The following is a 27,483-nucleotide window of genomic DNA, read 5'->3' as shown; positions in this document are numbered from 1 at the left end:
GGTGACAGCTGGTTCAGCCCAGGGCTGGAAAGGCAGGAACAGGAGCAGAGGGAAAGGCAGTAAGAAATCCATTAGAGGTGGCAGGGGGCAGCTGAAGAATGTGGCAAGGGTGTGAAGTGGGATCTGCTGGCAGAGACGCAGGAATTTGTTTGTGCAACCCTATCACCCGCTTCTAGGAGCAAGCATCCCCTCCCCACCCCGCGGACTTTGAGACTAGTTTCCCTCACCAGGGCTCCTAAAGAGGCTGCCAATCACAGTTCCTGGGACGAATCAAAATTTTTCTTTCCTTGGACATTTTCTAATTGGAATTCAAGAGAAAAATTTCTTCCCCTTTGGGGCCAAGGCAGAGTGATGGCAGGGGAAGAGCCTTGGAGCCCAGGAGGCAAGAAAAAAAAACTACCTAAGAGAATGGAGCAAGCAGGGAGGGGATGGAGCTGGCTGAGACTCAGCCCATCACCCACGGCCAGCCTTCTACACCCACGTCTGTCCTTGCCCTGTGTGTGTATTCCTGAGTGAGCAAAGCACCCTGTGCCTCGCTGGCTGATACTAGGTTCTACATCCTTTCCACCACATCCCAATTAGTCACTCACAAGCTGTGAGAGACTGGTCTCCTCCTCCCTCCCCTACCTCCTGGGTGGCCAGGGACCAAACCCAGTGTTCCTGTAAGCTGGGGGATCTAAAAGCCAAATCTCTGAGCTTCGATTTCCTCATCTGTAAAACAAGGAACTTAAACACTTGTCTGGGACTCAATCAGAGCCCCCAGTGACCACTTTGTATAACTGAACCCTAGGGAGAGGACAGGGTACTAGGACTAGGAGCACAGTCCTGGGAGGACTCTATTCCCACACCTCCTCTGACCGGGACCTACTTCAGGAAGGATTCCAACGGGACTGAGAAGCCTGTGCTGAAGCCTGCAGAATGGAAAAAGTAGTCCACACCCTTCCTGTAGCCAGTTTGAAGCCATGAACTGTGATAACCCACCCTAGTGGTCAGTCCTTTCTTCCTAGATTCCCATTCCCTCAGCTCCCCCAAGGGCCTAGATTTTGTCTCAAGAGCCCCTAAGGGTCCAGAGGTGGGCGTGTTACTAAACGACCAGGCTAGCAAGCAATGCCCGTAGCCACTGCTGCATCTTTAGCTCCTGCAAGAATCCTAGCACGCACCACGAGACCTTCCCCATGCTGATCCCATGCCCCCTTGTACTGGTGCCCAGGAACTCGGACGTGTGAAGAATACAATCCAGCCACGAGCCTCAGAGCCCCGCCCTCCAGCACCAAACTAGCCTTGCTTTCCCAGCCCCATACCACACCAGGGGCTCCGCCACAATCCAGCTCCTCACAGCTCCACTGCAGCTGTGAAGGTAACTCCCCAAAACGCTGAGCTGAAATGCAGCCTCCACCAAGCCTGAGTGTGAACACAGGCTCTGCCTTTGACCGTGGCCCTGAGCACATCACTTCCAATCTCTTACCTTCATTTTGTAACCACAAAGTGTGCACACTTTCCAGCATGGATGCTTCGAAGAATTGGGGACATGTGTGTGTGGTGTTCCTAACACTCCTGTCCCCTGACAGGACAACCCAGTGCGAGCAGCCTGGGCCCTGCCCCAGTGAAAGGCAGCCATGACTGGGACACTCACTCAGTCGCCATCCCACACTGCCCAGGTGAAGGGGTTGTATAAAGAGAGTAAGGCCAACCAAAGTCAGGCTCAGCATGCAGCCAGCCCCTCTCCGCCAGGCTTGGCCTGACCCCATCACACAACTACAGACCTACAGGAAGGAAGAAGTCGGGGTCTCAGGCCCGGGCTCGGCTTAGGAGCGGCAAACAACAAGAGCGGCCAAATCCACAGAGTGAAGTTTATTCCCAACAAAGTTTCCCTCCCCCCTCCCCAGCCCAGGACAGGGACAGACAGGCCGGGGCAAAGAAGAGCCTCCAGTGGGTGGCTGCTGAGGGACCTCTGAGCACAAAGAGGGGCCCTGGCCCCCAGGTCCTGCCAGTCTGGATGCCCCCAGCCAGGCTGAGTCCTCTGCACCTCCTGCCCAGCCTCGGGAGGGGGAGGGGCGCTGGCTCCTGGTCGTTCCAAAGTGGAGTGTGAAAATAGATATATATTTCTGTGCAGTGGGCAGTCCAGCATGGCACTCACACCTCTGTCTGGAAGTCGCCGTCTGGCGGTTCTGTGGGCTCCCAGGCTGCTGCCCGGTGCAAGGCCAGCCGCTCTCGGGGCTTGGGGGGCAGTGAGCCCAGGGTCATAGATTTGAAGGTGCTCCAGCTTTGATGTCTCCTGTGCTGGGACAGGCCAGGGCGTTCCCCAGGGCTGGGTTTCTCCTGTGGAAGGAGCAGGGTGAGCCTGTGGTACCGGTACCCTCTCATCCACCGTCCAGAGCAAACCAACGATGTCCCAGGAGGGTTGAGATTGCCAGTGGCGCCCAGTGGCACCCAGTGGCACCCAGTGGCACCCAGTGGCCAGGTGTCAGGCTAGCTTCTGAGCCTTATTGACGGCGACTGCAGGGGCGTTCCTGTCTGCGCGCCCTCCTTTTCCAACTGTGGGGGGCCCTGCTCGTGTTTGCTTTCTGTGGCACCTTCCCACCCCCCATGTAACCCTAAAACCGCTGCTTATGGCAGGCAGGCCCTGGGTAAGGCATAACGCTATGACGACCCAGGCAAGTGAGGAGAGCAGGACAGGAGCCCCTCAGAGCCCGGGGCCCCACCTCAGGGACCATGCGCTCAGTGCTATGGGGCAGGGGCAGCAGCAGAGGAGTCCTCACCTTGGCTGAGGACTGGCTACGGTAGCGGTCAAAAGTGTGGAACTTCTGGTTGAGTTCATGGTAGAGTTCCGAGTGCCGTTTCCGGGTGTGCATCACCTTCTAGGGGCCACTTGGGGGTCAGAGGAGTGCGCTTCTCTGGGCAGCACTGTAGACACCCCTCAGCCCCTCTGCTCTGGGCCTGCTGGGCCCTCTGGGGCAAGGCTAGAGTGTGTTCTTGTCTGTCTGTCTGTCTGTCTGTCTGACCCACTCTCTCTCTCTCTCTCCCTCCCTCACTACCCCCCCCCCATTTCTGCCTCAGAGCAGAATAGTGGGGGAGTTGACAGGGAATCCAGAGGCTTGGTGACCCAGGACCGGGCTCTGCAATGGGACTTGGGGTACTTTTAGGAATCGACCTTCTGGGGACACCCCCCCCCCAGCACCAGCACTCACCTCAAAGTCCAAGTCTGAATACCGAAGCTTCTTTCGCTACGGAGCAACAAGCAGGCCATGAGAGCAGAGCTTTGCCCAGGGACCCTTGGAAGGGGCCCCAGGACTCTACGGCACCTTCCCCCACCCAGAGCCTAGAGTTGAGAGTCGTTGTCTTATGGGCTAGCCCTTGGGGTCACAGCACAGCGGCAGAGGTCCGCAATGCACACATGCAGGGGCGATGTGCTGCTGGGACCACACACGCGGACGGAAACACAGGTCAGCTGTGAAGAGGCAGGACACCACCATATAGGGCCACACAGCCCACACTTGTTCTCTGTGCCCTGGATTCTAGCCTTCTCTCCTGCCTCATATGCCCTCCCCTCACCTTGGAACGCCGCCCTCGCCCTGCAAACAGGATGTTGGCCTTCCCATGCCCAGCCTATCTGCCCCCACCTGGCCTCTTTTGACTCCTTGCTTCCTCATGCTCTTCTGGCCTCACCTGGCCAAGGCCGCCTTCAAGGCCCCAACCAGCTCAGTGACATCCAGCGCCACTCAAGGAGACCTCAGAGTCTTAGAATGCTGGGATTGAGAGGACTCGTGAGACCCAGGCCAACGGTCCCAGTGAGATGGGGAAACTGAGACCCAGGAAGGGGCGGGAAGGGACTGGCTGCTTGGCCCCAGACCCTCAGAGGTGATGCTAAGACTGTGCTGTGGATTTCCTCGACCTGACTCCACTCTCCTGGTTTTCCTCCTACCTTCCCACCGTCTCTGCCTCCGCCATGCACCCTGCCTCTCCATCACTATGCCTTGCCCATCCCTAGCTACCTCTCTTTCTACAGGTAACGGCTCCACTGTCCCCACCCACAGTGCTCCAGAGGCAATGGCAGACCCACGCCTGTACCTCCAATGGGCCCGTACTATTCTGGATACCACCTTTGACCCCTCGCGCTTCTGCCACATTTATTACTACCTCCCACACAAGAAGGCCGCCTGCCCGCCTGCCCGCCTGCCCGCCCGGCACTGGCCCTCCCCAGTGGTCCAGCCATGGGCAGGTGCCCATGGAACAAAGCCTACCCCAGCGCTGAGCACACTGCCTCCCATCACTGATGTCATCTTTTCTGTCGTCTCTGTTAACGCCTTCCTGTTCGTTGCCATCTGTGGCAGGAGCAGGCACCAAATGTTCAAGGAACATTTTAGGCACAAAGCTAAACTTGTGACCCCTTAGCTGCTAACTCAATTGTCTTTGTGCAGAGGACAGAGAGCAACTTTTCCAGGCTAGACACAAGCAGCTAATTGTGTATAAGCTGCAACTCCAACCTCTTGCCTTATCCACATCCCCCTCATTCCTCCAGTTAGAGTTCTAGAATGTCCCGGAGTTCTACTTTGGGTTTCCACTAATCTGCGTGTTCCCAGGGATGGTCTGCAGGGGGCAGGCCAGAGGAAACAGGGGGGGAGGGGGGGTGCTACCATTTTCTCATTCGAGGTCCAGGGCAGCACCCAGGGCCAATTTCTGTGCTAACAGCGTCTCCCAGTTTCCCTGCACACAGGAATAAAAGGCTTGTATCACCCCATTCTCCAAACAATAACACAGAGGAGGTCTCTGTACTATACCCCTCTACACACAAGGAGGCCGAGGCTCAGAGAGGCCATGCAATGTGCTCAGCATCGCGATGCTGGTCAGCGAGTCCAGACCAGACTGGGATCCACATGCTGCAGAGGCCCAGCTGGGCTCAGCCTCCTCCTTACCCATTGGGCACCTGAACCACAGTTGCCTTCAGAGAGGGCTCATGCTGACCAGTCACCCCAGAGGGGGTACCAGAGCACTAGTGAGTGAACTCATGAAGCTTCGCCCGTTTGAGGCATTCAGACACTCCAGAGTTTCCTTGGAGCTGAGTTCTGTGAGCCCCGGGAGAAGGAGGGACGCACGTGGCATGCGCGCCCAGTACTTCTCTGGGGGAGGGTTACAGCTTTCCCTTCCTGGCTGCAGCCTATGACTTAGACATGGGCTCAGGCATACAGTAGGAAGACTCCCCCTCCCCACTCTCCACAGCCCCTCACCTCAAGGGAGCCCAGCTTCATGGTGGAGCCAGGCACGGTACGGGGCATGGTCCGGCTGCGTTCCCCTGGCTCAGGTACTTGGCGGGCGCTGGGCGTCGGTGGTGGTGGTTGGAAGGTCATCCCATATGGGTTCTGGAGAGACCCATAGGCAGGGCCCAGCCCTAGACCTGAGTGCTCCACAGACAGGAAGCTGGGGTAGCCTTCAGTGTGGGCCACTGTCTTGGCAGCCCGCCGGGGGGTCCCCTCAGGCCGGGCCCTTGGGGCCTCCTCACCCCCTGTGCCCCCACCACCAGGCTGCAGGCTCAAAGTCCGCCGGGGCAGCACCATGTAGTCCCCCTCAGAGCCTGGCTCGCTTGGCCGTAGCCATGTAAGGTCCAACTGCCGTAGACCACCCTCCCCGCACATGTATACGGGGTTGGTCTCTTGGGGTGGTGGTGGCTCCCCGAGACCTGGTGAGGCCGCCATGGGCACTAGGATGTTCCCGGGCAGTGGTGAGAAGCTGAGGCCACCCTCAGGACCCACGAGGCAAGACTTGGGCTCCTCGTCCTCATCCAGGGACAGGCGGGACAGAGTGCCAGTGATGGTGGACGGATTACAAGTGTTGACCTCCTTGAAGAGCACTGAGGACGGAAGTGGAAGGGAGAGGTGAGCCCTAAGGGACAGAGACCCTGTGATGCTCTTGCCCAGGTTTGGGTGGGTACTAAGCTTCCAAGCTTGGGCAGTGAGGGACACTGATTTCTGGGGAGGTGGTTGGTATTCTCTAACATACAAGAGGGACCCAGGAAGACAAATGGCCCGTGGGCCCAAGGGATGTGGGTAGGAAAGCCAAGGTTGAGCTCCCACGAGTGCCCTGGTACATGACCTAACTTTCACTCCACGGCCCCAAGGCTGTCAAAGGGCCTTGCTCTTCCCTATCCCCCAGAAAGCATATACCTTAGACAAGGAACTGGAAAGAGATGCCCGTGAAAGCCAGTGAAGTAATGGAAGAATGTAGTGGCCAACATACGCGAAGGCCCCTACTGTAAACTCGGTGTCCCGTAACTCACATAGGCCCTAGGCCTTGCTCGTGCCCCGAGACAATGCTATTTTCTCCTTACTAGGTATGTGATGGAGGCTTAGAGAGGGGAGGTTTTTTGCCCAGAGGCAAGTGGTAATTGGCCTTCCCAGATGTCAGTCTGTCAAGGCAGGACAGGACAGTGGTCCCCACCGGGGCTGCTATGGCGGAGTGTGGGGCTCCTGTCTTAGCCATGCCTAGGGCTTCTTAGCGCTACCCAACAGACTCACCTGTCTGACAAGCCAGGTCCACATCCTTTTCAAAGTCTGACTATAAGTCGAGGGGGAGAGAGCAGGTTGGCAGAGGGAGGAGAGCCGTGTCAGGGTTGGGGAGGCTCAGGCCCCTCCCCCACCCCGCTCCTCATTCCTCTCTGGGCGCCACCCAACAGAGCCTCAAACCTGTAGGGAGGAAGCTGAAGGAGGAGGATTTGCCCAGTTCCACCCCGAGTCAACAGCCGAGCCTGAATTAAAACCCAGGCTGCTCCCTTCCCGTCTCAGATGGGATTCGGAAGGGAAGGAGCCTATGGCAGGAGGGGTCTGCTCACTCACCAAGATCTGCAGCTGCCCGTTCTTGCATGAGTCAGGGGAGTCTTCGCTCTCATCAGCCCGACACACACCCATCTGGCACTTGACCACGTCCTGGACCTGGGGACAGGAAGTACTTGCTGGGCCTGAGGCCTCCGTAATAACACCACCGTAGTGGGCTGGGTCTCCCACCCTGGGGTACCCAGAAGGAGACACAAGCATCGAGCCTGAAGGTGATGCCACCTGGACTGAGAAGTCACAGAGGAGGAGCTAAAGAAGGCCCAGGCCTTCAAGGCTACCCAAGTCAGAAGTGCCCGCACCCAGGGCCTGAAGCACCCTGGTCACCCTGTACCCCACAGTGGGGAGAAGCCACAGCTCAGCTTGGGGTGGGCACGCGAGACGAGCCTGGGCACCTCTCGGCGTAGGAAGCAGTGCACGGCAGTGATGACGAAGCCCTGCGCGGAGTTGAACACAGCAAAGAGGGCCTGGAAGAGGACCGAGCGGCGGTCTGTCATGGCCAGGACAGCAGACATCCAGGTCAGCGCCAGGAGAGGCAGGACCACGCAGGAACTCCAGAGTGAGGCCCTGAGAAGGACAGCAGCAGATCGTTTGTCAGAGTGACACTCCACAGGACAGGGTGGCAGGAGCCTGGGCCTCTACTCAGCGCGGGGACCGGCGGGGACCCAAACTCCAGGATCTTGGGAGTGCTTCCAAGCAGAGAGGAGGCAAGGAACCGGAGGGAAAACAGGACAAAGACAGAACTACGGGGCAGGGGCCATGAGGGGTAGGAGGGATGGGCACACAGACACAGAGGGACTGAGCAGGCGCAGAGGCAATATTGGGAAGCAAGGGTGAAGACGGCGAGACAGGAGGGAAGAGGGGCAGACAGGGGCAGCTTCGGGCCCAGCTTGCACAGAAGCGCCTTGGAAGCTTTGGAAAAAGACACAGGTCAGAACTACATCCCCAGAGACCCCAAGACAGTAGGCTGGAGAGAAGGAGAGGGGGAGCAAAGAAAGATGGCCGCCACAGTAAAAGGAGTATGAGACAGACCCCCAGACAGGAAGACTGAGCAGGCAGAGCATGTGGACGACACCACAGCGCAAACCCATGCAGAGAAGACGGGGTCAAGCCCAGCCAGCTTGAGGCTTGGAGGAACCTCTGGCTCCTGGTGGTTGCTCAGAACCCAGGGCAAAAGGATCCTAGCTGGGGTCAGAACCAGGCCTATGCATCCCTGGCCCCATTGCAGAGACAAAAGGCAGACAGGATGAGGCCAACGGACTGGTCTCCAGCCCCAACAACTGCTATAGCCCATGAGGAAGAAGAGATGGAAGCCCACTCTGGCCCCCCCCGGGACCCCCAGCGGAGAGTCAGGCACAGCCCCAGACAGGGCAGGGTGGCAGGCACCGTTCTGCAGAGACAGCCAGAGGCTGAGGCAGAAAGATGGCCAGGCAGGGGGCCAAGACCTGTCCTGTGAAGAGAGGTTCAGGGCTGTTGAGCCAGGCAAGGTTGGGGTGGAGGCACAGTGTCTCTGAAGCCCTGGAGGCGGAGCCAAGAGCTGGAGAGGCTCTAATCACAGTAATAAGAGCTGTCATTGATTAACAGGCAATTCTCTGCCAGGCCCTCCACTGAACACTTTACATAGATTATTTCAAATTGTGATCAAAACAACTCCAACAAACAGGCCCGGGGACTAGTGTCCCAATTGACAGATGAGGAGACTGGAGTGTGCCCAGCTGGACAGGGAGAGGGGAGCTGGGACCCAAACCCAGCTTGGCGAGCAGACTCTGAGGCCTACACTTTGATCTGCTGGTTTAGCAGACTTGGGCACAGGGAGGTGGTAGCCCAAAGCAGAGGAAGCTCAGTGCTCCTCGGGTGTCACTGAGCTCGGCAATGATGGCACCAGCCGCCTCCACAGGTCCCCTGAGGTGTGGGACGAAGCTGTGCCCTTTCTGGTTGGGAGGACTCAGGTGGCCATCCAGCCCTGGGGTTCTAAGATTGCAGAGCTGGGGTTCTAAGATTCCTAGCTGCTAGGTTGGGGTGTCTCAAGATAACTGTCTTCCTCTCTGCTGGTGAGATTCAAGGCCTCTGAAACTCAAGTCAGATTCTCTGACGGACAAGAGTGTGTTTCAGTCGTCCTAACACTCTCAGCTTCTGACCGTGTATTCCAAGGTTCCACTATTCTAATTTGAAGGTTGAATAGCTCAAAAATTCTAAGGGCCTAAGATTCTTAGGGCCTTCGGGCTGGTGGGGAGAGAAGGAAGAGGAGGAGTCTGCAGCTGTGCCTGTGCAGGAAATTAAGCCAGAACAAGGACAGGGACCAGAGGGAAGGGTGAGCAGAGTACCACAGCCACTTGTGGAAGACCTCGCTCCCATCACCCTCAGCCACCTCAGACCTGAACTCCAGAGAGCATGTAGCAGTTGGGGGTGGGGGGCGGGCGAGGGCAGGGCAAGCTCTCCAGGACACTGGGCTGATAGACCTCCCAATCCCCACCATGGGCACTGCCCTCCCATTCCTTAGCCCCTGCCCGCCCCCACCGCCCCCCCCAGGGGGCACGACTAACATGGCATTCCTGGCCGAGGCTGAGCTGAGCAGGGGGCTGGGGACCGCTCCACACGCTGAGCAGGGGAGGAGCAGGCTGGCCCAGGGGCACCGCTCCGACCTCGGGGGGGCGGCACAGACACGGGAGAAGGGGGAGACACATGGGAAGCCGGGAGGTGGGCAGAATGAGCCCCGAGAAGGGTGGGAGGGGAGGGCAGACGAGAGAGAGAGAGCTGGGTTAGGGTGGGCGAGGGGCAGCCGCTGAGCACCCCGGGTGCCCACCTTGCCTGCACCCTTGATGCCCCAAGGTTGGGGAGCCTGGGTTGGCATCAGCAAGCCCTGAGTCTCCGAGGTGCACTCGGCGCCCCCTCCCTGCGCATTTCCCAGAAAGGCCGAGTTGCAGAGACCCCTCCCCTTACCCGGCCCTCTGCTTCTTGGATTTGTCTGACACGCCATCTCGAGCCATGAGCTTGTTGAAGACGATGATTCCGATGAGCATGTTCACCTGGGGGCCCGGTGGAGCCGAGCGAGCGGGGAAGACAGGATCACCAAGTGCCCTCGGGGCAAGGACACCCCCAGGGGGGAGCTGGAGGTCAGGGAGAAGGCAGAAGGAACCGATGACCCCCTGGGGCCACATCCCTCCCTGGATGCTGAAGATGCACGCACATACCAGGACAATGACTGCAGCTGGACCCACAAAGGCGTAGAGCAGGCCCCCTCCAGGGAAAGCCAGCAGCTGGGGCAGGGGAGAAGAGAGGCAATCAGACACCCAGCAGGCCTTTCCTCCCTTCATCCTCCACCTCAGGCCCTAGGCAGTCATGCCCACATCACCAGTCCATACTAAGCCTCCATCCCATCAAGGAGAAACACAGCCATGTCATGACGAGTCTCTTTCCTCTCCCACAAAGATTCACATCAGGCCCCCACAGAAATAAAAGTAAGCTGACCCCTGGGTGCAATGGTGTTTAGAAATGACCCAATCCCAACATGTCCTTTTACAGCCAGGGAAACTGAGGCTCAGGGATAAGGAAGTTTACCCAAAGATCTGCAGTAAGCACAGGTCAAGACCTCAGCCTGGAAAGATCTAATGCCCAGTCTACTTCCTCCAACAGACCCACAGACCCCTCCACCCCCACCTCACCACAGGAGGCACACGTACTAGCTGGATGTACCGTATCCTTTGGTGCGTGTAAAGCCAACAGACACAGCCACCACCAGGGCCGGCAGACCTGGGGAGTTCGGGGTCACAGGTAAGAAGGCTGCAGGTGCTCAGGGGGGACCCTCCCTATCATCCTCCAGCCCAGCTGACCCCCATCCCCAGAGAGCTGGGCCAGTGTCCAGGTAGCACCTCCCCAGCTTCCCCGGCCACTCGAGGCCCGACAGCAGAGTCCAGCACTGGCCTTGCTCACCCCAGCCCAGGCAGAGGAAGCGCTTGCGAACCAGGCGGGTGCGCATCCGCCCGATGACAGCCAGATAGGATTGCCAGGCCTCTGTAAGCACCCAGCAAAAGGAGGACAGAAAGAAGAAGTGCAGGAAGGCAGCCGTCATGGTGCATACGCCCTGCAGGGAGAGGTAACGGGAGGGAGTGGCCCTGAGCAGTGGCCAGGGTGGGCGCTGCCAACTTCCCACACTGACTGCCGGGCCTAGGCGCTGCATGGCCAGCCGCCTACCTGAGCCCCTCCCCAAGAGCCCTGCCAGGCACCCCCGCCTTCCTGCACCCACACACAGCACGACACAGGCCTGGTGACATGCACACAGCACTAGGCATCCGGGGAGGCGGGCAGGCAGGCCACCCACGCACAGACAGGAGCACTTGCCACGTCATGGCCGAGCAAAACCCCACACCTGGCTCTCTCAGTGCTGGCTGGCACTGGGCAGAGGAGGCCAAGGAGGGTAGGAGGGAGAGTCAGCATGGAGCATCTGCAGGCAGATGGCGACGGAGGACTCACAGACAAGAGGGGGGTCTGATGCCTCCCGCCCAACACACATGCACGTACCCAGGCACTCACGCACACATTCACTGATGTATACAAACACTCATTACTGAGTACACACACCCCAACGCCTTCAAGTGTGCCTGCACACCACACAGACACACCCTCACCAACATCCATCCCTCAGGCCATCCACACAAACATCTACCCTCAGAGTTAGAGAGATGACCCAGCGGTTAAGAGCACTGGCTGCTCTTCTAGAGGACCTGGGTTCAATTCCCAGCACCCACATGGCAGCTCCCAGCTGTCTATAAGTCCAGTTCCAGGGGATCTGACACCCTCGTACAGACATACATGGAGGCAAAAATACCAAAGCACATAAAACAAAAATAAATAAACCATTAAAAACAAACCCACCCTCACTTGCAGGCACTCGCCACCTTCACCCGCTCCTTGGATGCCCTCCCACACACCCCCAGGAGCCTGCACCTGCCTTGCTCAGCACCCGGGACTGGCCCACGAGGATCAAGATGTTGGAAGCCAGGATGGACAGGCAGAAGTTCAGCAAGATGATGGAGCGTTCTGACTTTATAAACCTGACAGGGCACAGTGGGCAGAGGCAGAGGCATTGGCTGCCTGCCTAACCCTGGAGAGCTGGCCACCTCCCATCCTGCTCAGCCTCCGACTTACCTCCAGAAGGCGGCATAGATGGCAAGCAGTGTGAGCAGGGCCATGCAGGACACTGCACAGCCGATCACCAGGGGGACCGAGGGAGCACCCGCCAGCTCCAGGGTCTGTGGGAGATGGGTTGCCGGGAGAGGGCAGAGGTAGGGCACCCAGTCTCCCCATCTGATGCAAGCAGGCATGCTCCTCACGTGCAGAAGGGCACATGTGCACAGATGTATTTACACTCAGCCACCCACACTCTTCCAGACACAAGCCGATGCACGCACATACCCACATAGGCACACAGGCTCTCACTCACCCACCGCCATACGCTCCTGCGCAGGCATTAGGGCTACGATCGACATCAGACCCCCGACCTTGTGCGATCCCACAAGCACATCTGTACAGAGCCACATTTGGGGTCACCCAGATGCCTGGACGAGCCCCGGCACCTCTCTCCCACTCACCAGGTCCTTGGGTGGCTGAGCCAGAACGGCAAAGGTGGACAAATGTTGACACTGGCAGCGGGTGTGCGCTGCCTGGGTCTCCAAGGTCTGGCAGTTCTCAGTGTTCCAGTCCCCTGAGCTGGCATCTCTTGGATGAGGGAGAAGTGGCGTGAGCCCAGGGCCCATGACTCTGGCCCCGAACCCAGTGCCGACTACTGCCCAGACAGGTGAAATCCAGGGCAAGGTTACAGCCATGAGATGGAGTAGGGAGCCCAAGATGTGCTCTTGACCCCTCAGACCAAGGATGGCACCAAGGAACCCTTTGGCCTTCTAGGTGGGAGACCATTTCTGATGAGAGGGTCTAAGGTTGCCCCAACTCACGCTCTCGAATAGTCCCAGCTGGCACAGTGGGGATCGGTGGTGCCCTGGAGAGCAGAAGATGTGTACAGTCCAGGGTGAGCAGCGCACTGGCCCTTGCCGCGGTCTCTCCTGCCTGCCAGCAGCTCCCACACAGATCAGGCCCACCATCCAACACGGACCACCGCCCTGAGAGAGGCCTCAGGCCCGAAGTGGGCAGACATCTGGGGTCCCCACCTGGTCCCTCACTCACATTGATGATATAGGAGAGCTCCACTGTGATGAGGGGTTCAGCGGGAGGCTGGGTGGGGGGACGCACAGTCACTGTCATGACCCGGGAGGTAACAGCAAGCGGGGGCCTAGGGGACAAGCACTGAGGTCAGCTCCTGCCAGCAGGTGTTCAGACTGGGAGACTTTAATCTGTCATGGCTGGGGATGGCCAGGGGCCAAGGGAGGGCCCAGCACTTGGTCTGCAAAGTCCTGGACACCAGCACAACCTCCTGGGAGGCTGGCAGGCATATAACTGCCTGAGTGTTATATTTTTTGTGAATCTGTGTGTGTGTGCATGTGCGTGTATGCAGGTGGGTGTATGTGTGTGTTCATGAAGACAACCTCAGGTGTTGTTCCTTTGGCACTGTCCACCTGTCCTTTTTGTTTTTGTTTTGTTTTTGTTTTGTTTTTGTTTTTGTTTTTGAGACAGGGTTTCTCTGTGTAGCTTTGCGCCTTTCCTGGAACTCACTCTGTAGCTCAGGCTGGCCTCGAACTCACAGAGATCCACCTGCCTCTGCCTCCCAAGTGCTGGGATTAAAGGCGTGCGCCACCAACACCCGGCCACCTGTCCTTTTTAAGACAGGCTTTCACTGGCCTACAACTTTCGAAGCAGGCTAGGTTGGCTGGTCTGCAAGCCCCAAGGATCTACCTCTTCCTGCCTTCCCAGCACGGAAAATACAAGTGCACTGCCAACATGCCAGGCTATTTTTACCTACGCCAGTGGTTCTCAGGCCATGGGTCTCGACCCCTAACGACCATCGGAAAACACAGATATTTACATTCAGAACAGTAGCAAAATTATGGTTATGAAGTAGCCATGAAAATAATGTTCTGGTTGGGGGTGATCACCATAGCATTCATTAAACTTCATTTAAAGGGTTGCAGAGTTAGGAAGGCTGAGAACCCACTGCCAGAAGTCCTGGGGTCCTCCTGCTTACAAGGCAAACACTTTCCCGGCCCTGGCTATTTCTGAGAAGTGACCATGTCCACAGGCAGGCCAGGGGCCCCTCGAGGTGCAGGCTGCAGGGGGACTCACCTGGGGGGTGGGAGGATGAGGCCGAGGGTGCGGTAGAGCACAGCACCGATGACAAAGTAGGAGGACTCATCTGGGTCGGCTGGGAGAAGGCGCTGGTGGGCGTGGCCTGGGCCAGGGGGCACCGTTCCTGGGCCCCTCCCCCTGCCTGGGCTGCCTGCTGTAGCTGCCCCAGGTGTGGCTGGCTTCCCTGGGGAGGACAGGCTGAGCACCTCCTTGGGTAGGAAGAGGCGGTCCTCTGAGTGCCGCACCCAGTCCTTCATGCCCCTGCGGCCCCGCATGGGAAATGTGATATCACTGGACACGGCTGAGATTGGCTCTCTCTGGATGCTGATCACTGTAGTGGAGGGAGGCAGGCGGCGGGGGGGACAGGGGGGGGGGGGGGGGGGGGGGGGGGCGGCGGGCGGGGCACATCGAAGACAGACAGGAGGTGGGGGGGGCGGGAGGAAGGGGGGGGGAGGGAAGGGGGGGGGGCCCGGGAGCATCCAGGGGAAGAGACAGATGTGAGGGAGACATACACCAGGGAGGACACAGCAGGAACCAACACAGAAGTGAGGGGCGCGACGTGGCACGGCGTGGCGCGCTGTGGCGCGGCGCGGCGCCCAGGTGGATGCAGAGACAGTGGAGCGGAGGAGGGGAGGAAGAGGTGGAGAGGCAGAAGCATGGGAAACAGGACTTGTAAACAAAAGAGCAAAGCAGAGCACTCCTCACCAACACCCCTCCCGCAGGGAAGTATGGTCCTGTGGTGCCCGGCTCCCCTCCCCTCCCCTCCTCCCCCTTCCCGCCCTCATCCTTGTACCTAGATTGTCCGTGACAATCAGAGAACTCTGGAAGGCCTTGAGAGCATCACCCACAAGATGAATGAAGTCTTCCACAACGCGCAGCAAGTGCACAGAGCCGGGAGACACCTGGGAACAGAGAGTGTGTGAGGGTCTGAGGCAGGGGCGGGTCATGGGAGGAGAGGGAGCTGGAGGCTGAGCCCCTCACCTGCTGAGCATCATCCCACTTGTCCTTATTCTCAGAATCCACCATGAAGCTCACCACCTGGAAGAAACGCTGGGAAAAGCGGAGTGCGGGTCAGGAGGTACCTGGCACCCGGCTGCCCCAGCAGACCCTGCCATGGGGGGGGGGGTTTAAGTACCTGCACATCATCAGCAGAGGGGACATAGGTGGCCCTCCTGAAGGTGTCCGTGACATTCCTTAGAATGTCCACAGAGAAGAGCAGGTCCCCGCTGTAGTAAGTGCGCCGCGCCAGTAGCTCCTGCAGGCTTCTTACCACCTGTGACATGCCCTCACCTGCCAGCATGCGCTGGCCCTTAGCCAGGTGCTCTCGAAGCTGCAGGTGACATGTGTATGCCCCTGTCACTGGAGCGTTAGAAACCGGAACCGGCCTTTGGCCTGTCCCTCCTCCCATCTACCCACTAGGTGCATCCAGGAAGAGAGAGGGCGTGGGAAATCAAAGAGAGGCTCCCAGAGACACAGTCCAAGAAAGGAGTCGGAGGTGACTTCGGAGACAGGAGGAACTCTGAGGTCCAAATGCAGAACGATAAGCTTTTTCCAGGGACTGGGCACCTCCCTGTCCCTAAGGGGCCTTGAACATTCTGAAACACCACACACACAGGCTCTCTCAAACACAAGTTCTCAACGCAAACACACCATCATTACCCAATTTGGTCAGAAATGTTTGCTGATACCATCCTGACGCCATGCAAACCCTCGGCTGGGAACCGGGGACATGATGGTAACTTCAACTTTGTCCCTGCCTTCAAAGAGCTCCCAGTGTAGGAGAGCACAGTTAAGTGCATTCTTTGTTTGTGTTTGGGTTTCTTGAGATAGCTCTCTCTATGTAACCCTGACAGTCCTGAAACGTGCTGTGTAGACCAGGCTGGTCTCAACTCAGAGATCCACCTGCCTCTGCCTCTCCAGCACTGGGCTAAAGGCATGTGACATTATGCCCAGCTACAATGCACTCAGCTCTCCTTGTCTGAGAAGCTCAGGATGGGGGGACTGTGGGTGGGAACACAGAGGTATGTACCAGGATAAAGACACCTGAGAGGCCCTGGTATCTGAGTAGGAGTTTGCCAGACAAAGAGAAACACAGCATACACCAAGGTGTGGGGGGATGGATGAGCCCTAAGCTCCTGCCACCCCCTACCAGGGCTTGGGACGCATCACATGGCTCCCCAAGCCAACGAGGCACACTCACTGACAGGTACAGGTAGCGGTACTCATGGGAGATGCAGCGAGCAAAGCTGGGCAGTCCCCAATATGCCACGCCCTGTGCACTGAGGAGACAGCGGCGGCTGGCAGACCCTGCAGAGAGATAAGACAGGGACCGGCATTAAGGCTGTGCACGCTCTCGCTGTGCCCTGCACATCTCGGGATGCAGACCCAGGGCCTGGGCCCAGAGGTGGGCAGCAGGGATGGTGGGGCACGGGTCTGCAGACCCAGCCGCCTGCCCTTACCCGAGGCATTGGGGGGACACTTGTTGTAAATGATCTCGCCGGCCGCTGCCTTCTTCCACGTCATCAGCATCACGTACTCATCCCTGCACATCTCGTGGAAGGCTGTGGGGACAGGGCGAGGGGTGGGGGCTCAGCTGGGCTCGCACACACGTGACCCCAGCCCCAGGGCTGAATAAGCAGTACCTGGACACCTCTTCTCACTGCAGGGCTTCACCTCCTCTCCTGTACCCTCACACGGGTAGCCCTGTGTGCCCGAAGCCTGGCACATGCGGAAGCGGCGCTGCCAGCCGGTGTCACAGGTCTTGGAGCACAGGCTCCATGCGTTCCATGGCCCCCACTTGCCGTCAGTGGCTATGAGAAAAAGGGAAGTTTGAGAAGCCATAGGTGCCTCCAAGGCCAGGGCGACCATGGCTACCCTCACAGCAAGCACTCACCCGGACATTCGAGATTGCTGCACTCGCGAGTGTCGGTAAGGGCACCTGTGCATGTGGCCCAGGCTGGGCCGGCCACACTGCATTTCCGGCTGCGCTGCTGGGTCCCGTTGGCACAAGATGAAGAGCATGGGCCCCAGGGACCCCATTCTAGCCACTGGCCTTCCACTGCATGGGGAGACACAAGCAGGGGTGGCCGTTGAGCAGAACGTGGGTGAGCTAGTAGGGATAGGGTTCCACGGGGAGGTGGCAGAGCCTGACGGCCACTCGGATCTATGCCGGGCCAGATCATCTGAGCTGGGCATATGAAAGGGTCTGGGGTGAGCGGGTGGTGACTCAGGGGCCTCTATCTGCCTGCCTGCCTGCCACCAGCTCCAGGAATACATGACACCTCTCCACGCAGCACCAAGGGCAAGCCTCAGAGGTGAGTTGTGTGTGTGAGAGAGGATGTGGGTTGTAATGGCACCTTTGCCTACACATAAGCCCAGCTTTGTGTCCATGGTGCCAAGGACACCAAAGTGCTATTTACAGCAAGGGCAGCTGACGGCATGGAAAAATGGGCACTGGAAAGCAGGCCCCTGTGATGGGGTCACAATGTACCAACCCCAAGTCAGGGCTGGGTTTCACTACCCACTGGTTGCTAACAGGTATGCTTCTCCAGTCTCCCCATGCGTGGTCAAAGTCATGGGAACCCCGCCCTCCGCCCAGGGACGGGGCACTGGACCTGACTGTCTCCCCTAGGTCGCCCGATCCCCCCACCCGGCTGGGCAGCGCCTGCCTAGAAGCCCCTTGGCGCTACTGACCCGGGCAGGCGGCCATACTGCAGAGTTTAGTCTGCAGCTCGGGACCCTCGCAGGCCTTGCCGCCGTGCTGGGGGGGCACGCAGGTCCGCATCCGACTCCGGGACCCCCGCCCGCAGCTGCGGGAGCACAGGCTCCAGGACCCCCACTCCTCCCACACGCCGTGCACTGCAAGGAAGCACGTGGCCGGTGGCTGGGCGGCACCTTGGCTCCGCCCACAGCCAGCGCCCATCCGCCCACCAATCAGGAGTTCCGCAATTCTACGGCCACTTCTTATTGGCTCCGCCCTGGGTTCTGTTGCCAGGGCGAGATGGCTTAGGGTCCCCAGGATAACCACCCTTTGTGGGGATGTGGTCCCAAATCATACAGAACAGATTCTGTGGGCACCCGGATAGGGTGGGCAGGACCAGCCTGAGGAGCCAATGGTCTTCCTCTCCTGGGGGCACAGGAAGACCCAGGAAAGGATCCAAGATCCATCCTTCTCTTCCCTTCCCACCCCGAGACCCAGAGCCCGAATCCAACAGGGCAGGTCTGGGGCAACAGAAGTGCCCCCTCCCAGCCCCAGTTGCATAGACACACAGACAGACACGAACCTCTACATAGACACTGACGGACACCACGAGCTCACAAGCAGGAACACAGCTTTGTCCCCGTGCTCCACAAGCCCCGGCTACACCCCCAAGTCCTGAGAGCCTTCCCCGGTAAACTCTACTAACTCTACTTCACCCCAGGGAAGCCAAGAGCAGAACTGGCTGGCACTGCCCTGTCTCTCAGTCACCGACGGACCCAGGCAGAGACATCATGCATTTCCTCAGTACCTGCCTACAGTACCTGCGTGTTCAACTGATTTAAGCCTAACGGCCCAACAGAGGCGCCCAAGGGAGCGGAAGGGGAACCATCAGGGAGGGCTTCGTTTTAAAAATAGAGTGGCATACATCTTAGATCTAAGGGCGGGCTGAACGCTTTAGCCATGTCGGGAGAGGGTCAGGGAAAGAATAAGCAAATGCAGAGAGCTGGGACGCTGCCAGAGGTGCTGGTGAGGTCAGGACTAAGGGAGAGTGGAAGAGGCAGTGTGCAGAGAACAGCCTTGGCTACCAAGATGGCGGCGTCAGGGGGTGAAAGCAGACCCCAGATGTGTGTTCTGCTACTTCCGTAACCCCAAGTGCTTCATGCCAGGTTGGCATAGTGCCTGGGTAAGGCATGGTGTGTGTTGTGGGGGGGGGGGAGGCAAGTCTGTTGAAGGCAAGGAAGGGGTAACCGAACATTTGGGGAAGCTGTAAGTTTTATGTCGTGTCACAGACGGGACCTGACTCTGCTGGCAGATGGAGCAGGGAGGAGGACGCCTACCTGGGCAGGTGGCTGAATTGTTGCAGGGCCGGGTCTCCCGAAGGGGCCCGCTGCACAGAGTCCCATAGGGGGAGGACACGCAGGAGCGGGTCCGCACCTGCAGACCCTGACCACACGTCAGGGAACACACGCTCCACGGGGACCACTCCTCAGCTGCCGGGTCGCCTACGAGAGAGGGACAGCGTCGGCGGCAAGGGACACCTCCCAGAGAGTTGCATGGTGGATGGAAGGACCAGAGAGATGTGGGTAGGTATCACAGGGACCCTCCTACCCTGAACCCCGAGTGGCAGGCTCTTTGGAAGACAACCCATCCCTACCCACAGGCTTCACATGGCAACATAAGTGAGCTCCAGGACATAGACACAGACAGGCACACGCCAGCACACATGCCACCAGACGCCACAGTCGGGCCCCCGCCACAGAGGAAGGGAGGCGGGCCCGAGTTACCTGTCTGCGCCATGTATAGCCCAGGCTCATCTGCAGACCTTGGCCACTGGGTTTTCACCTTCGGTTCCTCTTCCGGCTCCTCACCTGGAACACGGAGGTGGGCGGCAAGCGGCTTTAGCGGAAGCCAGCTCAGTGCTGCTCTCAGCGGTACAGAGAGGGCAGCCTTGCTGGTCCTCGGCCGAGGGCCTGGAACCAACGGCAGGCGATGCAGAGAGAGCATCACCTTGTGCCCCCTGCCCCACCACCACCATTTTACAGATTAGGAAACTGAGGCTCAGAAGGCCACACGGGACTCATAGCCACCTTGTCCACCTCTTGCCTCAGGCGAATGGGATGGGAGGGCAATGGTCAACATACTGAGTTCTGAGGAGGGGTCTGCGCTATGCCAAGCCATGCCCACACCTATTTCCCCTAACTCTCTCCCCGGGAATATGTGACTGGCATCTCCGTTGGGAGGTGGGACTAAGGCCTTGAGAAGTACACAACCCACTGGGCCTGCTGCTTGGCCGTTTCTCCTCCCAGAACTGGCCACCTCAGACCTGCTCTTTGGGTCACGGTTTGCATGGAGTGAACCATGGTCTTGGCATTCAACATAGAACAGTAATGGACTGTGATGTAAAGGCCCTAGCTCACCTGAGATGGGGGTGTGTGTGCTCAGGCAGAAGTCTATACCACCCCCGACCCTCCTCCCACTAGAGGACTGGTCCAGGCCCTGGCAACCCCACTGGGCCTGGAAGTTTGAGCCTGCCCTACTGTACACAGCAGCTCCTACAGCCTCCCCCTGCCACAGTGGCCTCCAAAGGCCCGTGTATTTAAGGTTTGGTCCTCAGTTCGGCACTACTGGGAGGTGGCATTATTGGGTAGAGCTTAGAAAGTCTTGTGGTTACTGGGGACAGGAAGGGATGAGTAGACTTTTGTCCCTTCTTCGTCTCCTTTTCATTCCTGGCCATGAGATGGTGGCCTGATGCACATTGCCACACTGATGTGCTGTCCTACCACAGGGCTCCAAACAACAGGAAAACAGACCGAAACCTCGAAGCTCTGAGCCAAAAGGACCTTTCCCACAAAGTCAGCAGATAACCTTTTTTCTTTATAAGCCGATCTCTCAGGCCTTTGTTACAGTAAAGGCAAAGCTGGCTGCCTCAAACTGGGTGATCGGGGGGGGAACAGTAGGAATCCACAAGGGAAGACCACACCCACAGTGGGGCCACTAGACAGAGGACGGAAGAGCGTGTAGGCATAGGGCTCAGCCCATAGTGTGATTCCCCCCCACCCCCAACCAGAAAGAATTGCTCCCCTTCTCTCCGAGAGCTCTTCTGTTTCAGAAAGCTGGGTGGGCACCACGCAGGCAGGCACTGGGGCCGCAGAGAGAGCTGTGCTCCCCCCCGCCCCCTGCTGCTCAGTCACGTCACTGCACCTGAGGGAACGATGACCAGGCCAGTGGCCACCTCCAGACAACCTCCAGAGGCCAGGTGTGAACTGCCCCCCAGCACTGCATCCAGGGCTTGTCGTCTTCACCAGCCTCGTGGCCTGAGCTACTTCCCATAACTTCTGCACCATCGGAAGCCTGGACACCGTAAGGGCATCACTGGACCTCACCTGGAACGTGAGCCCTGGGAGGCGACGCTAGCCGGCTCCGCAGCTCTGGGCAGTCCCGTCCTATCTCTGATCCTGACTTCTCTGGCAAACGGTGCTTGTAGCATCCCACCTCTGGCACCCCTAACCTTGAGGGTCCCCCAGAGGAAGCACAACAGGAACGACATCCACTGTGGCATCGTCTGCTTCCCTGCTACCCCGTCGCCTCCACGCCTCCTTGAACCCTCGGACAGCCTCAGGCTCTGCTGGTCATTTTTTTGTCAGCTCGGCACAGACCTCCCAGATACACAAGAGGGAATCTTAATTGAGAAAATGCTTCCATCAGATGGGCCCATAGGCAAGTCCGAAGTGCGTTTTCTTGACGAATAATCGAAGTGGGAGGGCCCGGCCCACTATGGGGGGGGGGTCACCCCTGAGCTAGTGACCCAGGGTTGTATAAGAAAGCAAGCTGAGCTGGGCATGGTGGTGCACACCTTTAATCCAGAGGCAGGAGGATCTCTATGAGCTCCAGACAGCCAGGGATATGCAGAGAGACCTATCTCAATAAGTAAGTGTGAATGTGTGGTGTGTGTGTGTGTGTGTGTGTGTGTAAGCAGGATGAACAAGCCATGAGTAACAACACACCAGTAAGCAGTGTTCCATGGCCTCTGCATCAGTTCCTGCCTTGAGTACCCACCCTGACTTCCCTAGATAATGGACAAGCTATTAGACGAAATAAAGCCTTTATTCCTCCAGTTGATTTTGGCCATGATCTCTTAACCACTGCACCAGAAACGTTAACTAAGATCCCGTCCGTCTCCAGCAGTCCTCAGAGACGCTGGAGCCAGGCCAGCAGCTGTTCGGTCCCCTTTACCCGTCTCTCCTGTCACGCCTGCTCAGCCATCCCAGCCTGGAGCCTTGTGACAAGCCACTTTCTCCACGCCCACTCCCAGGCTGCTGAAGGCCCTCGAGCGAAGCCAGCTGGCCCTGTGACAGGCTTGGGGCTCTGCGTCTGCTAGGCACCCAGGCTTCCCAGAGGCCCTTGTGGGCTCCATTCCTTCCTCCTTTCCCTCTGTGGCCCCACGTGCCCTTATCCACTCTCCTCAAGCCCACCTCACAGTCTCCTTCACAGAGAAGGGCAAAGCTGGGCTACACAGCCCTGACTTGTGGCCACCTCTCGTCCACCTTCCCAGAAGGCCCCATCCATTCCCTGTCCCCCTCCTGTGAGCATTCCCTCAGCTGCCTCTCCTCGTAGCAAGTAGCTGACCCGGCCTCCTCTGTTCTAGGGGGCTCTCCTGGCCGCCCTCACTAGCTGCTCTTTCTCTAGCTGCTGCCCTGGGCTTCCATCCAGTCCCGCTGAGTGGTCCCCAGCTGACACTCCACTTTCTCACCTGCCGCTCACTTCCGGGCTGGAATGGCACCTCCCCCGTGGAGATCCACTGCAGTCTTGTCGCCGCCGCGGCCCACACCTTTCTACTGAATCCGGACATGACAAAGTCCTCAATGTCCTCGCTGCTGCTAAGTCCTGGGGTCACTCTGCAGGTCTCATCTCTCTTGACCCTCAACATCGTTGGCCCCCACTGATCTTTCCTGACCTCAGCCTCCTCCCTACCTTCCTACAGGGGTTCCTCTGCCGCCTCCCCCAACAGTCTACCAGCCTGTCACTTCTCACAGCAGGCATTCGCGCCTTGTTCTCCCACAATCATCCCCTCAGAGCTTAATGAATCCAGAACCAGCACTCTCCTCATCCTTGCAGACCCTGCCTGCCTCACGCTCCACAGCTAGGTGACCTCCTGAACCATTTAACATCAGATCCTATTCAACGCATCATCTCAAACCTCTCCCCTCAAGTCCTCACCTTCTTTGCTTAGAAAACTCCTACTCAACCTTCAAACCCCATCTCCAATAGCCTCTCATCTCAGAAGCCTTCCTTATTGGCCACTCCTAGGCAGCAGCTGCTCCCTTTCCTATGTCCCTTTCATCATAGATGGTTCCATTCCCACCTTTCCAATTATTTATTTTTACGTGTAGGGGTGTTTTGCCTACATATATGTCTGTGCACCTGGAGGCCAGAAGAGGTTGTTGGGTCCCCGGTACTGGAGTTATAGACAACTGTGAACGGCCATGTGGGTGCTGGGAAGCAATCCCAGGTCCTCTGGAAGAGCAGCCGTGCTCTTAAGCACTGAGCCAGTGTCTCCAGCCCCTGGTTCTGTCTTCTGTCTGCGGTGTCCACCTCTCCCTTTGAGCCTTTGAGATGTGTGCAGGCTCCCCCAACCCAAGCCTTGTGAACACCAGCCCCAACTGGGACTATCCTTAAGGCCCGCATCAATCCCAGTCCACACTTGGGGGATACTGTGCAACTGGTCCTAAGTGCTGTAGAACACCCTGGGTCCTGCTCTGATTACACCTTGTGCCCATCTCTAGGTCTCAGTCTGGCATGCAGTAAATGCCAGGTCATGTCAGAGACCATCTGACCTGTGTGTTCTGGGTTTGCCTTGCTCCCTGTGGACCTCACATCCCCCAGCCAACTCACCAGTCATATGCTGGCCAGCGCCATAGCATAACCAGAGAGGAACTAGTGGCTTCCAGAGTCCATCCTACTTGAAATCAGATTTCCCACACTGAGATCTGGGGTCCCTCTCTCCATCTCCTGAGCGGGGCCAGATTGGTGAAGGAACGAGCCTGTGGCTGCACAGCTGGGCCTATTCCCACAGCCTTCCCATCCATGCACCGCCCCACCTCCCTCAGGAGTAACCAGCAATTCATCTCCCCGCTTGGGAAAGCCAGTTGTCCCTGAAGGGGACGAAGACGGATAAGACCAGCTGGCATTCACTGCCAGGGACATTTATTCAGTATGCATGTGCAGACCCAGAACACGGCAGGCGTACATGAGGCCGAGGCAGGCAGATTCCAAAGGACAAAGAGGACCCAAGAAGGCCGTGAGTGCCCCCATTATCCCCAATATCCTACCTGTGTGGTGTGTGTTGGCGTGTGTGTGTGTGTGTGTGTGTGTGTGTGTGTGTGTGTGTGTTGGCGTGTGTGAGTGTGTTCATGCCACGGCACACATGTGGAGGTCAGAAGACAACCACAAGCCTGAGTCCTCACCTTCCACCTTGTTTGAGACCGCATCTCCTGTTTTTCACCACTGGATATGCCAGGCTAGCTGGCGAGCAAGCTTCTGGAGTCTTCTACCCCACCTCCCACTTTGTGGCAAGATCACAGGGATCAAATGCTGCGTACTGCCATGCCTGGCTTTTACAGAGGTGCCGGGGATCCGAACTCAGGTCCTCGGGCTTGCATGGCCAACACTTTGCCCACTGAGCCATCTCCCCGGCTCTAGAATGTCATTTATTAAATAGGTTCCGGGTACCTACCACCATGCACTCCCCAGTACCTCACTCAGACCCCACCCCGCCCCCGTCAGTTCACCTGCTGAGGAATGAGACTCCCATGGGGGAGGGGCTGAGCGGGGCCTCCCAGCCAGGCCTGCCTGACTTGGATTTCCTCTACAGAACTGCCCTGCTCTGACAGGATGAGGCTTAGCCAGAACCATCTCGGGTGTTCCTGCCTAACGTCCATGGAGCCTCACCACAAACAGGTTCTCACCTGTTACTCTGCACACGCTAACTGTTCCATTTCCCTCTGCTTCCCCTCCCAACAACACCACCTCCTGCCACCATAAGGGCCTAGCTCTCCTCTGTGGCTTCCAGTGACACTTAGGGACGCCACCCCAGCCTCGTGACTCCGCTCCTGAGTCCAGTAGTTCCCCATTATTATGGCTACACTATAAACCTCTGGCTCCCATTGGCCTGTCCAGTCCTGTTTTCACCTTCCCACCAGACTGTGCAGCACACGGCAAGACCGTCTGGACCAATGGGAAGGACACTGATTCTGGAGCTGAACAGATGTGAGTGTGACAGCTTTGACACCATCTTGCTGTGTGCTCTCAGCCAAGTCACCTGACCTCTCTGAGCTTCGGATTCTTCAACTGAAAGTTGTTTGTTTGTTTGTTTGTTTGGGTGTTTTGTTTTTGTTTTGTTTTGTTGTTTTTTTGAGACAGGGTTTCTCTGTGTAGCTTTGGTGCCTTTCCTGGAACTCACTCTGTAGCCCAGGCTGGCCTGGAACTCAAGAGATCCGCCTGCCTCTGCCTCCCAAGTACTGGGATTAAAGGTGTGCACCACCACCGCCCGGCTACTTAAACTAAAAGTTAAGGATAATGTCTACCACATGTCTCCATAGAGAGAATTAGAGGTGTGGACTATCTAGTCTCTGTACCCCTTTCATCGTTCAATCACACGAATACTTTATTCTCTCGATGCTTCTGTTCCCTCCTTGCAAAATGCCCTTCCCTCCATCTCAGCCTGCCAAGCACATAGTAAGTGTGGCCTCTTCCAAGAAGCCCTTCCAGACTAGCCACACAGGAATTTGGGTGTGCTGACTCCCTTTCTGTGGCCTAGTTCTTAGATCATCTTACACTAGCTGTCAGTCTCCTGTACCCACAACTCCCATGACACCAAAGTCTCAGTCCTCAGTGCCCTCTGGCACAGAAGGCCCAGACTCCAGGCAGCCAAGCACAAGGAAAGCATCCAGGATCAGAGAGCATAGGTCAGGTCATCCTGGAGATCCCTCCACCCTAGCCACCAGGGGCTATCCTCAGCTCACCTTGCCTCTATGGGCAGGATCCACAGGCTCTCTGCTCCTGGGCTACAACTGCCCATACCTGCTGTGTGTGCTGAGCTCCAGACTCCACACGGCTCGGCACCCGAGACCTCTATGTTATGAATGTGTTAAAGTAATCAGCACTTCCTTGGAGAGACGGCTGTGACTCCCAAAGCAAGTCCTCCCCAGGGCTCGCAGCACCCTTCCTCACACTGGCCCCAGAGCCGGGGTGGCACCAGCCAGCCCCCTGCTGTGTCCTTCCATGCCTTCCTGGCACCAGGGTGCAGAGAGGGAAGCAGCTGTTGGAAACTCCAGGCTCTCCCCTGCAGCCCGACGTAACGGGTCTCCCTATGGTAACGGGGTCTCCCTATGTAGCTAGGTACCTGCCGGGATGCCAGGCCCCCCGGGGACCCCTCTTCCGATGAACCTGTGAAGCCAATCTTCCACCTGAGCTGGATCCCTGCTACTTCCCCATGTGGTCACATCCTCCTGGAGAGCCAGGATCGCAGCTGACTCAGCCCGCCTGCCTCCTCCACAGTGACGTTTCCTGCCCCCTCCAAGTCACTAACCAACAGGATGAGGTCCCCAAGCTTGGGATGGCAGTCGGAGCCCTGGTCCCAGCTCCCTGCACAGCCAGCAGCTGTACTCCTTACGGCTCTTTCCTCACGTGATATTTCACACTCCCGCCCTTGCGCAGGCTGTTCCCTCGGCTAACGAGGCCCTTCCAGGGGCTTTCACAGAGTGCCAGCAGGATGGCTGGGGCGGCTGGGGCCTTGTGGACAGGAGAAGCTGCCCTTTCACCGCTAGGTCTCTTCTAGGACAATTTGCTGATGAGTCGGGACGATGCTGTTGGTGCCTGTTGTCTCCCCGAAGGGCACAACTCCGCCTCCCAGGAACGTCAGACGCCCTTGCAACTGCCCGAAGGATAAAGTCTCAGGAGCCCAGACTTTCACACGTAGCCACCCAGTGCTAATTTCTCTTTCTAACAAATGAAGGAGCAGGAGAGCAGAAGGCTGGGATTTAATACCGCCGCTTTGTTTTCGCAGTGGTTGTTGCTTTTGTTATCGTCTCTTTCAGATAAGTGATAACTCTTTCCATTTATGATATGAAATCTCTCTTTAATATATTAAATTTAAAAGGCAATTCAATTTAAGGAGAAATTTCACAGGCTAGTGGATTCCTATTCACTCCTCAAAACCCACCTCAGAGTCACCTCCTTTAACTGACTTCCCACTCCTTCAGAGCTTGATCCTCCACTCTCCCGCCCCACCCTCCGTGACATCCAGAACACTAAATCATGCTAACACAGCAACTGTTTATTGGCCAGCACTGTGGTTTAGTGTGTGTCCCAATGGCTCGTGTGTAGAAACTTAAGTCCCCATTGTGGGGTATGAAGAGGGTGGAAATTTAGAGCCGGCATGGTGACACAGGCCTGTAATCCCAGCGTAAGGAGACAGAGGCAGGAGGACCGGAAGTTCAAGGTCATCCCCAGCTACAATTGTGAGTTTGAGGCCAACCTGGACTACATGAGACCCTGTCTCAGAAACAGAAAAGGAGTTTAGAGATGTAACTCAACTGGTAGATTACTTTTCCTGGCATGCACAAGGCCCTGGCTTCAATCCCCAACACTGCATGAAACCAGACATGGTAATCCCAAAGCTTAGGAGATAGAGGCAGGAGGATTGGAAGTTCAAGGTCCTGCTCAGATACA

General features: G+C 57.7%; 1 protein-coding gene across 1 annotated transcript in view; it reads right to left on the bottom strand.

The window, feature by feature from the left end:
• Positions 1 to 1,830: 1,830 nt before the first annotated feature.
• Positions 1,831 to 27,483, bottom strand: part of Adgrb2 (adhesion G protein-coupled receptor B2) — a 62,622-nt gene continuing 36,969 nt past the window's right edge. Inside the window, 29 exon segments of the mRNA XM_037202973.1 lie at positions 1,831 to 2,319; positions 2,760 to 2,858; positions 3,189 to 3,224; positions 5,226 to 5,845; positions 6,510 to 6,549; positions 6,828 to 6,923; positions 7,217 to 7,388; positions 9,365 to 9,463; positions 9,762 to 9,847; positions 10,013 to 10,062; positions 10,065 to 10,078; positions 10,502 to 10,571; positions 10,752 to 10,902; positions 11,770 to 11,872; positions 11,967 to 12,070; positions 12,410 to 12,536; positions 12,770 to 12,813; positions 12,999 to 13,104; positions 14,052 to 14,385; positions 14,848 to 14,956; positions 15,036 to 15,104; positions 15,190 to 15,384; positions 16,255 to 16,361; positions 16,514 to 16,615; positions 16,697 to 16,864; positions 16,948 to 17,112; positions 17,748 to 17,912; positions 19,092 to 19,256; positions 19,539 to 19,622. Coding sequence (XP_037058868.1) covers positions 2,134 to 2,319; positions 2,760 to 2,858; positions 3,189 to 3,224; positions 5,226 to 5,845; positions 6,510 to 6,549; positions 6,828 to 6,923; positions 7,217 to 7,388; positions 9,365 to 9,463; positions 9,762 to 9,847; positions 10,013 to 10,062; positions 10,065 to 10,078; positions 10,502 to 10,571; positions 10,752 to 10,902; positions 11,770 to 11,872; positions 11,967 to 12,070; positions 12,410 to 12,536; positions 12,770 to 12,813; positions 12,999 to 13,104; positions 14,052 to 14,385; positions 14,848 to 14,956; positions 15,036 to 15,104; positions 15,190 to 15,384; positions 16,255 to 16,361; positions 16,514 to 16,615; positions 16,697 to 16,864; positions 16,948 to 17,112; positions 17,748 to 17,912; positions 19,092 to 19,256; positions 19,539 to 19,622 — 3,866 coding nt within the window. The 3' untranslated portion in view covers positions 1,831 to 2,133.

This window comes from Peromyscus leucopus, chromosome 2 (assembly GCF_004664715.2).
Source record: "Peromyscus leucopus breed LL Stock chromosome 2, UCI_PerLeu_2.1, whole genome shotgun sequence".
NCBI classification, from domain to species: Eukaryota; Metazoa; Chordata; class Mammalia; order Rodentia; family Cricetidae; genus Peromyscus; species Peromyscus leucopus.
This window is presented reverse-complemented; position numbering and strand designations above follow the sequence as displayed.